The following is a 12,004-nucleotide window of genomic DNA, read 5'->3' as shown; positions in this document are numbered from 1 at the left end:
CGCACGATGCACGACATTCCTAATGATTTTAAGCTGTTCGTTCATCGCAGTGAACGAAACCGACGAATCAGCGTGCGTTCTAAACTGCCCAGCATCCCAAACTCGACAGTTTTGTGAGGTTATAGTTAACCTTCAAATGTTTGCGCAAGCATGATAAAGAATCGAAATCAAAATGGTTTCAATCGTGGTTTTCAGCAGAACTTAGGTCGTGATTTGAGGTACTCCAGTTGTACTGTAAAAGTCTGTAATGATTTAAATTGTAGCGACGCTAATTGAAGGAGGAGAGGGAATGAGAATCGTGACTTAACTTGCCTCGTCGGCCGTGTTCAATCGCGCACTTATTTTCCAAAAACACTTCCGACTTTTAGAGATAGTCCTGTATCAGTGATGTTTTTCTGTTTTGCAGCGTCCCGCTTATCCGTCCAGCCTATAGTTTTGTGAGCTCGAAATTTCGGTGCAGTATCCCTTTAAAGGTGGAGGACAAATTCACGTGCAGTTGATGATGAAAACGAGCGGACCCGCTTCGCGGTTGTGATTCTAACGACAGTGTAAATGCAGCCTAAATCAACATCAAACCACTGGTGTAAATTTTTGCACCTGAAGGAAATGGAAAAAAAAACACAATAAAACACACGTAATATGATTGCAATAAACACTCCGATGTCTTTTTTTTCTGGGGGGGGGGGGGGGGGGGGGGGATGGGGGGGGGGGGAGGGGGGGGAGATTGGACCTTTTGGCCAGCGCCAACTCACCGGCTTCGTCTTTGCTGATGAGTTTAGAGACGTGCGCCAGGATCGCCACAGGCGCCACGCTCGTCAGGCATCCGAGGGCACAACCTGCGAGCCGGAACACCCCCCAAGGAACGTCTCTGAATATTCGGTGGTGACGTGCCACATGTCCTCTCTTCACTGCAGACAGTATGCGGTAGGGCGACCGGACACCGAATCCTGCAGCTTACAAAATGACTACTATATTTCGTTCCACCTTAGAATGGATTAACTGCGAAGGCTGTGCAAGCGCGAGCGGGTATCCTTGACTGCCTTGACTGGACCTCTCGCTGGATGAGCGATCGTTCAGCCGCCGAGACTCCATCCAAAGCAAATAGTTCGCGCTTTTAGCATGCGCGGCTCAATAGTCCATGCTAAGGCGAGACGAAGTATTGGGAAGAAGATCGAAGAGTGGCGCTCCCTAGCGGCCACCTCATGAACTAACGTGTGTGGCAAACAAACCCTCAGACCGCAGTCATCAGTGCGTTCAATGCCCTGGAAGACGACGACGCAAGGCTCGTCGAAGGTATACGTAACATTGTTACTTTCTCCTAAACGCATCTAGATGGAAGTAATCTAGTCCCCTCTTGCGTCCACTTTCATCGAAGTCATCAAAACAAGCGCATGTGTGGTCACGCACGGGCGTGCCGGGCCAGCCGCATGGTGTCGGCCGCACACGCGGGAAAATGCGTGACCGACGCGGCGTCCGTGTTTTTCTGAATGATTCACAAAACACGCACTTTTCAGTTACCCTGTTTCTCGCAACAATCAAGAACGACATCGGTGAAGGCAAACGGTGTCTCGTTCAAGGAGAAGACCTGTTCAACTGCGATCATGTCATCGAGTGCAGCGTTGCAACATGAGCCCACGGTGGACTGTGTCCGCATCGTCGCGTACGTGCTGCAGTCATCCGTACTGCACGTACCCGGTTCAAAAGCATGCTTCGAGCAGCAGGTGTACACCATATCGCTACGAACAAATATGCGATGCGGCCTACGCCCGGCGAGTGCTAGCCTCGGATTTGTTTGCCACACAGCGGTTGTGTGTGGTGATGATGATGATAATGAAACGGCGCCCCCATAGCTCCATCTCCTCGCCAATACATGAGTACTGATTGCGTGTAATCGTACCACGCGATGGTTGCACTGGTTGCAAGCCCACGCGCTTCACACTCCATTAATATATATATATCTATATTCCGGGTAATCTTTAGGAGATTGTTTGTAGTGGTCCGACGTCGCGGTAAGAAAACATTTTCTTCCGTCGTTTTGTGCACTGCGCGACACTGTTAGTGCAAACGAATTCCATGGCCTCCTGCATACACCAACGCGCGCTGTTGCCAAACAAGCGTGCGTTTGCCCACAAAAGGTGCGGGCATTGAGCATGCGCAGAAACGAGGCTCGCGTGAGATGAAGAGTCTGACGACAGGACATGCCAGAAAGTGCCCTCACGAATCCGCAAGCACTTCAGAAAACTTTCCTATTTTCTTGTTTGCTTTGTTTTGAAAAGTCGTTACTCTGAAACGCATAGTGAATTACTCTAGACTGACCCGAGCCACTTAACGAGCTACGCTTCAGAGGAACCATATGCTGTGGTCATCATGGTGTTTAGAAGTGTGGTTATCAGTTGCCCGAAGCACCAAAATGGCGGCGCCCGAAAGGTAGTCGGTAATAGTACTCGTAGCGTGTTGGTTCTCTACTCACCCATGTAGTACATCCAAGTGTAGTACGACAGCCCCTTGATGACGAGGAAGGCGGTCATCGAGCTGATTCCGACGAGAGCCATGACGAGGTCGTGGGCCCCGAGCAGGCGGCTGCAGACGGTGATGAAGAGACCCGAGCAGAGGATGTCCAAGGCGCCGAAGCCGGCGCTCAGGTTGGAGTACTCGGTCACGCTCCAGTGGAAACGCTTGAGCGTGTAGTAGAAGGAGATGCCCTTGCCGGCTGCGAGTTCACCGAGGACGCACTTTTGTTATGTCCTCGGGAGATTTATGAAGAGAAAAGACTGAAGTGGGCGAGAATATCGTTACATTTTCGTACTATATACCCTGTTGTAGCCCCTGGGGTGCTATGTTGCGCTTTTTGCACTCCCAGGAGACTTGGAAGAGGGAAGTGACGTCAACGACTAGAGTAAATGCAGATTGGATGTTGACAGAAGAAAACGAAATCAACACCCAATCTGCGTTTGCTGTGTCGTTGACGTCACTTCCCTCTCCCTAGTCTCCTGGGAGTGCAAAAAGCGCAACATAGCACCCCTGATGCGCCATGCTTTTCAACGTTTCAGCAAAAGAACTTTCCACCAGTGACGCCGGAAATATATGCTGTGTGTGTGCGTGTGTGTGTAAGGGGGAGGGGGAAGGGGGTGGCTGAAGCCAAGTTAAAATATTTTATGTAAAAAAATATTGCAGACATTACAGTCCAAGTTTAGTTTACTCTCCTTGCTGGTTCCTTTTTGTCCTTACACTACGTCGTGCGACGAGTGCCTGGCGCCTGCCCATTTCCACCCGTTGTCTCTTATAGTGGTTAAAAAAATGAGTAATAACTTTAAATTTTGGAGCTACGCCTACTGAATTTCGATGAAAAACAGTGTGTGCCGTGAACGCGCTCACATAGAATCCATCCGTCTTCTTTGTGCCAAGAATCGCGCGTGGCTTCAGCACTGCTGAGATACTTTTTCTGTAGTGATGAACGTACGTGTTTAGTATTAATGTTTAATGAGTCAGAGCCACGTGACCGCTGAAAGGCAACAGCCCGTACCATGGAGGCCCGCGGTGCCGCGTCTTCTAAGGATGATCATGGGCTCATATAATATACAAGATGCATGACGATGGGGCTCGTGGTCGAGGGTGCGGGTTGATGTTTCTGTTCAGCTGGTTTTGCAAAGGGTGGTGTCCGGAGGCTTCACCCGCGCGTTTTTTCCGCAATAGCGAGCACGTCTACGGTAGCTCGGTTCATCCTCTGACAATCGCTTTCGTATACACAATGCCATAAGGAACCTTGCGCAACATCAGCTCTGCACATTGCCAGCAACCAAGCCAGCACCTACAATAAGTCTTGCCGATGCCCGACACTGCAATAGAGCATATATTACTCTATTCCACGGCCGTGCCACTGCTTCCACACAGCAATATCACAACATATACCTAACATCATCATCACGATCCCGCTGTTTTGGCTCAACGCCGTGATGAAGAAGAGGACGAGGATTACGTAGCCGAGGCACCCATCGGTCGGACTGAATGCGTGGCGGGGCCCTTCTGCTCGCCCTGGCCTGGCTCCAGCAAAGTCTGGGGTACAGGCCCGAGGCCGCAGACTACGTCCAAAGGGCCCCTGCTGGACCCAACGCTGGCCATGTCCAACGGGCCCCTGCTGGTGCCTCCCTAGACTTCGCCCAACGAGACCCTGCCAGACACCCCGCTGACCACGTACAACGGGTCGCGGCTGGTCCCTCCACAGGCGACGTCCAAGAAGCACCTGCGGGACTTCCCGCTGACTACGCCCAGCGGGAACGCGCGGACTACGATGCCCGGGAGCCCAAGCCCGAGAGAATGCTCCGCCAGCAGGAGCCCAGGCGGTGCCGAGATGACGTCTACATGGACCTAAGGGCCGTCTGCGAGCAGCATCTCGACGAGATCATGCGCCTCTATACCAAGGTGAACCGCGGCAAGCCGTTAGAAAGACCGCAAACGCTTGCGAACGAAAAAGAGACCACCGACGTATTTTTTCTCTCCTCATCGTGCTCCAGAGTTTACGGTCATCTGTGAATAGCGGCCATTTTGAAATTGATTTTTATTCAGTGTCGTGGAAGATGTCGTCTCTTTGTGGACCAGAATGACGACCCCTTCGTAAGCCAGAGTGGTGAATTTTGTTTCCTTCTAGCGGGTAACATCGTTCCTTGTCTTCTTAATTTTACACCATGTAGTCGTAGGTTATTGGGGGGGGGGGGGGGGGGGGGGGGGGGGGAAGGGGGGTTATTGCCAGCGACCTTTACCTTCAAAGTCCGATAGCGCATGAAATTGTGAATTTGTCACTGTTTTCCCGCTAAATTTAGAAGGGAAACTGAATGGTTGTATATGTCACGTGACGTTAGGTCACATGACGTCGATTTTCCCGGCTACATTTAGCGGGGAAACTGGATTGGTGTCTAGGTCGAAAGACGTGAATTTTCTCGCTAAATTTAGCGGGTAACTGGATTGGTGTATAGGTCACGTGACGTCGCTTCCCCTGCTAAATTTAGCCGACAATGCTCAGACAAACGGAAGGACGAACGGTGGGACAAAATTTTGGGATTGGGGAGCGTTAAAAAAAAAAAAAAAACATTTCGTGCCTATAAAAAAACAAAAAACTTGAAGCTGTGGCGGGCGGGACATGTAGCTCCTGAGGGTGAATTTGAGCTTCGTGTACGGGGCTGTAATTCATAGCAAATTTAACCCAAAATTGCTTCAGCATTAAAGGGATTGTCCGGTGATATGCGGAAGTTACTAAGTTTATGCGCTAGTCAAATAGAGAGGGCCTAAATATAACCATATGCGATATTTATTTCATTAAAGAACGCCCCAATATTCGTTTAATCCATTATAACATCAATACAAAACTTCACGCCAATTTTGCAAGTATGCATGGCTGGTAGTGTCGTGACGTCACATCTGGCATGGTAACGTCAGAGTCGCGGGCGTTCACTTATTCCTGGTTTTGATCAACATGGTTGATGGTGCGTACAGAGATCATCGTCGAAGAATTGAGCTTTCCTCAATACCTCTAATCTTGTCTTTCTTAGAACGAAGTTATTTTATTGATACGGCAGTCAAAAGCTGTGGTGGCTCTATTTGCCTGATGTTACGTCAGAGCCTCCGCTGTTGCCAACGAAAAGGCTGTGTTTTGCAGGTGCAATCTGAGCAGCTGGGCTCTGCTTAAAATTGAATTACTTGTGCAGCGGTGGATTACAAATTCGGGTATTGTGTGGACGATATTCCTAAAAACAGTGACAGTTTAATTGTTTTCTGAAAGACAAAATATTACAGAGCAATCCCTTTAAGCGAAAAATGGGATTCAGCAGAACGGCCCAACACCGTCATAATGGTCATCATGATGAAACCAGGTGGCAACATTGCACTCCACACGATCCTTCGACTCTGGGGAAGAGGAGACTGACCTCGAGAGCTTAGCTGACGCGGTGGAGGGTAGCTTCACTTGCCGTCTCTGTGAGAATCTTGAAGTCGGTTTTACGAAGGTAGAAGGAGAAAGGGGGAGTTCAGGGAGGAGAGGGACAAGGTGCTCGAGACGCAGGTCAAGGAGCTGAACGATGAACTCAGGCAGGAACGAAAGAAGCGGTCCGAACTCGAGAATCTTGGGGTATGTTTTGAGAGGATAGAAAGAGACTGGGCAGTTATGTTCGAGGAATTAAAGGATATGTAGATTGAATTGAAAGAAGCGAGAGGTGCTAGAGGATGCCTGGCAAGGTCAGCTGGAGGAGGTGAAGGCGACGCGAAGGTCCAACAAAGATAAACATCGAAGCAATGGAATGGCAACTGGAGGTGATGTTAACAATGGAGAAGGAAGGGCGAGAAACAGTGGAAAAAGAACTAGAAAAGGCGGGACGTGAGGTGGAGAAGATGAAGGGACAGAGGGACGAGCAGTTGACGCAGTGCCGATTGTAGAGAGCTAGAAGGCAGAGGACGTAGACACTAGTGAGGCGTCAAGGGCAGCGAGGCCGTTGTACAGTACGGTGGTGCAACATCAGCTCCCCTACTCCGAAAGCCACCAAACCTACGATGCAGGAAAAATAAAAAGGAAGGGGACAGAGTGTGTTGGCGGTAGGGAGCTCTAATGTGTCTGGGTGCACAGCGGGGATCCTTAACAGGGTCGGGGGAGATGGGAAAGTAAAGGCTGCAGCCCTCTTAGGCGGGGGATAAAAAAGGGGGTGGCATTGAAAACGCCGAAAATCAAAATGCCGAATTATCGTAATGCCGAAATTTAAAAATTCAGAAAACAGAAAAGTCAAAACATCGAAACATCAAAATGCCGAAACATCGAAATGCTGGCATCACCTAGTTATAGTGGAAGATAAATTTTCTTGGCAAGATGAATTTTCCTGGCAATGTGATCAAAGTTAGGGGAAAAGTTCAGCCGGCCGATGTGCACGCGCTTTCGCCCTCTTTTCTAATAGCCATGATAGGTTGTTCCCTTCGCACGGTTCAAGCCTTCGAAAAAGGAAAAATATATTTCTGCATATCTCGTCACATAGCAGAGCGTTTCCGTGTTTATTGCATTTCAGACAGATATGTTGTGTGCAATTCCTTGAAGAAAGCTTAGAATGTTGACATTGTCTCGGTTGCCCAGAGCAGCTGCCAAACGTTTTTTGCTTCTTGCTTTGTGAGCGGCGAGATTGGCCTCTGATCGCTCCCTCGATGTCGTCTTTGAATCTAGCCTGCTCCCTTTTCATGGTGGTGATGAGCCGGAAGACGCTTACGTGGTGTCCGCCAACCATAATCTCCCATCGTCGGTGCCATGCCTCAACGCCGTTGTTGCTCCCTGGAAATCTGTTCGGAGCGTCAGTTTAATCTACTGATACTGGTGCTTTTGCAAAACGAGATAAATATAGTGTCCGTGGAAAGTGATCCGGCGGAAAACGAACAAGTGGTAGTCACAAACCACGTCGTTTCTTTTTCACGTGGTTTTCGGCGTTATGTCTTTTCGGCATTTTGATTATTCGGCATTTCAATTTTTCGGCATACTGGCGTTCGGCCTTTTCATAATTCGGGGTCTTGATTTTCGGCATTTGAATAGGGACCCTGAAAAAGGTGATGGACACGGCAGTAAAAAAGTTGACTGTAAACAGGGGAGAGGAAAACTTTATGCTGGTACATGCGGGATACACAAAATAAAGGAGTGTAGGAGAAAGGCATATAAGCATGGGTACATGAAAAGTCTGAACACTAAATGGACAAACTGAACCCGAAAACTGAAATGCAAATACCAACAGCCAAGTACAATGGCAGAACAGATGACCTCTGTGAAAAAGGAAGTAAAAGAAGCCGAGAGAAAGATGTGGGAGGAAAGAATGCAGGGAAAGTCAGCTTTAACTATGTACAGGGGACGAAAAGAGGAAATAAGGAAGGAACATTGGTATGATCAATCACGGAAGAGCTCGTTGCATTTCGAGGCTAGTACGGGAGTATTGGAGACTAGGACTCATAGGACAGAGTATGAGGAAATGGATATGCGCTTTGCCGTATGCTAAGGGCGAGACGAGACAATAGAATGTGTGGTGTTGAGGTGCACAGGGCTTGCTGCCGCCCTAGCTCCCGCCCTAGCTTCCGGGGGGGGGGCGCCGGATTTATGCGGAGCGCTGGGGTTTGCATACGAGAATGGATGATAAGTGCATTTTAATAACAAAGAGGAGATTGGAAGATGGTGGCAATTATCTAGGGAGAATTGAATGACGTACAACTAACGGACACAGCTGGGAACAGGCGGGACAGAGAAAAATTGGGACACCCTCCCGCGTGGCTCCGGCCCAAAGTCTCCACCACGTCACCCAGTGAGCCCAGTGACGGGGTAACGCCGACTAGGTTTGACAAGAGAAAAAGTGGCGACTCCCTCGCCAGAGAAAACGTGAAATTTTTAGTTTATTTTTTTTTTCTCGATCTCCCGAAGGTTATTCTGATGATATCTCACACCGCCTGGTGATAGTTACGAAATTGCCGGGGTTAAGCAAATTGACGAAGGAAAGAAATCATACTTTTAGCTCTTACTTCTAGGCTAGGTGGCGCAAGCTACCACCCCATATAAAAGGTACAGTCATTAGCCTTCATCCATCCATCCATATGAGATACCGCTGATCTCCCCCAGCTCTTGATTGTCAGTATAAAAAGCTTCTAATTTGTCTGATGTGAACAAGGAGGATAGAAGGGTAGGAGAGGGTATGACGTCGGCCACGTAGCCTCCACAAGGCATGCTCCCTTGACGCCTGGCTTCTTTCTCATTTTCCTCCTTACTCTCCTCACTTACCATGCCAACATGACCACATCACGTGACCGTAGCTAGCCTTCGTCTTGCTCTGGGGTACTAGAATACACCACAGTCTAGTCTTCGATCTGATAAAACCTACCGGACGGAGCGCGCACAAGCCTGCAGGGAGTCTTTCTACAATCAACCACCCATCTCACACGTGACATGTCACGCGCACCAATTGCCAGACAGATCTGCGGTCACGCAGGGCACAAAATCGTTTAAACTTTTTATGACTAGGCTTCACCAATATTGCAACGTGCCCTCTCCTAGTACTTATAACCTTCTTGGATGTGAAGCGCACAAGCCCTCATGTTATCCTCAGTCTCCTGACATCTTGAAGGGAGTCATAACCGTGCATGGGCATTGTCTTACACGCAGGGCGACCACGGCCAGTCATGCAAGCGACTCCGCCAGTACACAAGCTGCGTGGGCCGGGCCCTGAACCGAACACACTGCAACCGGGTCCCCGAGCTCGAGCAGCGGGAACGACAGCGGCTACGGGCCAACGTCAACGACTATAACTGGAGCTGCTCCATGAGCAAGCAGGAGTACGCCGGCTCAGGCGGCTGCGACGGTCGGGCGATGATCAACCAGCACATGAAGTGCGGCTCCACTTTCCAGACCACCGTGAGCTCCATCAACGTCTACATGGAGGGCGACAGGGCCTGCCGCGCCGTCAAGGAGTACAAGGCGTGCGTGAGGCCCATCTTCCAGAGCGACAACTGCCAGGCGAATCAGGAACTGATGGATCGGCTGCTCCGATTTTCGCACACGGTGCTCAAAGAGTTCAGCTCTGCTTGCAGCAACGACAGGAAAGACGCCGGGGTGTACCAGGACGCTCCGCCTCTTAGAAGAGATGCACAGCCCGAGGACGACGAGGAGACCCCGAACAGAGTTTGCCGTTTCGAACAGCTGCGACAGAAGGTACTGCTGTGCCAGAAAGAAGGTTACAGCATCATTCGGACGCGAGATGCTCACGCCAAGACGGACATCTGTGAGGAGCTCAGGGTATTTCGTGACTGTGCTGTCGGGGCACTGAAAGGGACCCACTGTGCCAAGGAAAAGAGCGCCCGACAGTTCGTGGTGACCACAATCCGCGAGTCCTTCTCCAGGTTCGGCATCGAATGCACGGGTCTCTGGAACTCGGCGACACGCTCGTCGATTGGCGATCTGACGCGTGTCGTGTTGGCGCTCAGTTTGTCCGCCATGTTGCTAAGAAGGGCTTAGTTTAAATCCGACCCTCTATTAAAAATATAACCCTCGGAGTCAAGATAAAGATTCTATGTCCGCCTCTTGAGCTGTGTTTAGCCTGCTAATTAAGGAAATCGATCACGACATTCCTTGTAGAATTACAATACATATTCAAGGCCGCGTGCGCTTTTCCGAACGCGACACCCAATTGTGCTATACAGAGAGTGATGTAGCGTTTCGAGACATATGACGCAGTCCACCTTGAGGTTTCAGGAGTTCCTAATGCGATAATCAAGCCAGCACTGCAAAGTATGGAACGACGAAGATGCGATAACCTGGACTGATGCACCGATAGCGCAGATGGCGCACGATTATGAAAGGTTAGATGAGCTTCAGAAGTCGATATATACGTTGGAAGTGCAATAGACCCTTTCCGGAATTCAGTACCATCTGGTGACTCAAATGGCAGTTTAACTATTTTACCGTATTTATGGCGGAAATGGACCTGTGGCCTGCAGTGTTTTATGGGGCACCGTCACTTTTGCAAGTCAACGGTAAACGAGAATGTGTGCTTCACTGTGCAGTTATTTTTTAATCACTTTCAGTGTCGATGGCGAAAAAGATGCAACCGGTCAAAACGAAGCGCCAACCCACATAGACGCCTTGATAAAGTTCTATACATCAAGGGGCTTTGAAGCCGAATGTGTGCTACTAACAGATTGACTGGGCCCGAGTTGGAAATGAACGCTTACGCAGCTCTTGCATCCAATTCCTGCTTCACGTCGTGCTAACGTCTACTTTGTATAGGCTTGAACCATCTGCTTAGGACCATGGGTCCTATGTTGCGCTTTTTGGACTCCCAGGAAACTAGGGAGAAGGAAGTGACGTCAACGACACAGCAAACGCAGATTGGATGTTGAAAGAAGAAAACGAAATCAACACCCAATCTGCGTTTGCTGTGTCGTTGACGTCACTTCCTTCTCCCTAGTCTCCTGGGAGTCCAAAAAGCGCAACATAGCACCCCATCTTTAAAATCTTCCTTCATTACTAAACAGAAGGCCGCCATTAGTATAGCATAGTGCCACTAAATAAGCTACGCTTCAGAGTAACGACACTCAGCCATATTGTGTCGTAAAATCATGGTTGTCAGTTATCTGAACCTGTATCTGAAATCACAGGCAATGCTTTTCCGCCCTCCACAACTTTTTCAACAGTTCGTGACAGAGCAAAGCAATATTGCCTGACCTTCCTTACAGCGAATCTAACCCCGAGGAAATCGATCTTTCGAAACATGACGATCGGCAGTTGCGTCTGTTCGGCATACGAGCCAAAATGGCGGCGCCCACAACAATGCCGGGGAACGGAGTGCCGATACTCTAAGCGCAGTTCATTTAGTGCCTCTAGTATAGCACATATGCTATATTTCAGATGATGATAGTGATCAAACTGGCCATACTGAATTCGGGAAAGGGTCTATTGCTCGTGGCGGTGCAGGAGAATTGGTTTATGCTTGCAAACTGATGATACAGCGCTCAGTAAACAAGGACAGATATATGCAGCAGACGGGAGGAGCGCTCGTCCTATCTACTGCATATCTCTGGGCCTTATATTTATGGCGCGCGGTATCACCATTTGTAAGCACACTACAAAAACTGACAGCAGTACCGGAACGTTTTTGATAACGACGATCGCTAGCCCAGCGTATGACGTCCACAGCAACTGAGCAGCAATGAGAAATCCCACTCGGACGTCATTTTGGCAGTAATTTTTTTTACCTAGCCTGCTCAGCTCGTGCTGACCATGGACTTGCTGAAACTTACGCGTAATTTTATTTACATCGCCCACCTTGTCTTTCACGGGATAAGCAAGCCTAGCCAAGCATACTACGTCGGACCAACACGTGAAAATGCCGTCTAATCGTTGTGCTATGTGGCGACGTGGTGGCGACAACCACGTCATTGCATTAGTGTCTCCCTTCCCAATTTCGCATTATGACCACTGATTATAAAGAAAGACGGAAGGAAGGGTACCAAC

The 12,004-nt window shown here is 49.3% G+C and overlaps 2 protein-coding genes across 2 annotated transcripts in view; one reads left to right on the top strand and one right to left on the bottom strand.

Annotated features, from left to right (window-relative positions):
• Positions 1-12,004, bottom strand: part of LOC120835939 (proton-coupled folate transporter) — a 28,545-nt gene that overhangs the window by 15,209 nt on the left and 1,332 nt on the right. Inside the window, exons 2-3 of the mRNA XM_029991302.3 lie at positions 2,471-2,710; positions 753-836 (exon numbers count right to left, since the gene is read on the bottom strand). Coding sequence (XP_029847162.2) covers positions 753-836; positions 2,471-2,710 — 324 coding nt within the window. The remainder of the gene's footprint in view (positions 1-752; positions 837-2,470; positions 2,711-12,004) is intronic.
• LOC121835323 lies at positions 3,632-10,033 on the top strand. The gene is made up of 2 exons (XM_042289376.1): positions 3,632-4,419; positions 9,158-10,033. Exons 1-2 carry the CDS (start codon positions 4,006-4,008, stop codon positions 10,004-10,006), a joined length of 1,263 nt encoding a protein of 420 aa, XP_042145310.1. The 5' UTR covers positions 3,632-4,005; the 3' UTR covers positions 10,007-10,033.

This window comes from Ixodes scapularis, unplaced genomic scaffold (assembly GCF_016920785.2).
Source record: "Ixodes scapularis isolate PalLabHiFi unplaced genomic scaffold, ASM1692078v2 PGA_scaffold12__126_contigs__length_90152505, whole genome shotgun sequence".
Lineage (NCBI taxonomy): Eukaryota > Metazoa > Arthropoda > Arachnida > Ixodida > Ixodidae > Ixodes > Ixodes scapularis.
The sequence above is the reverse complement of the archived record's forward strand: the minus strand, read 5'-3'. Positions and strand labels throughout refer to the sequence as shown.

Coding starts and splice junctions, on each gene's coding strand:
- LOC121835323 (XM_042289376.1), top strand. CDS start 4,006: ATGCGTGGCGGGGCCCTTCTGCTCGCCCTGGCCTGGCTCCAGCAAAGT. Junction 4,420..9,157: donor TCATGCGCCTCTATACCAAG/GTGAACCGCGGC, acceptor TCTTACACGCAG/GGCGACCACGGCCAGTCATG.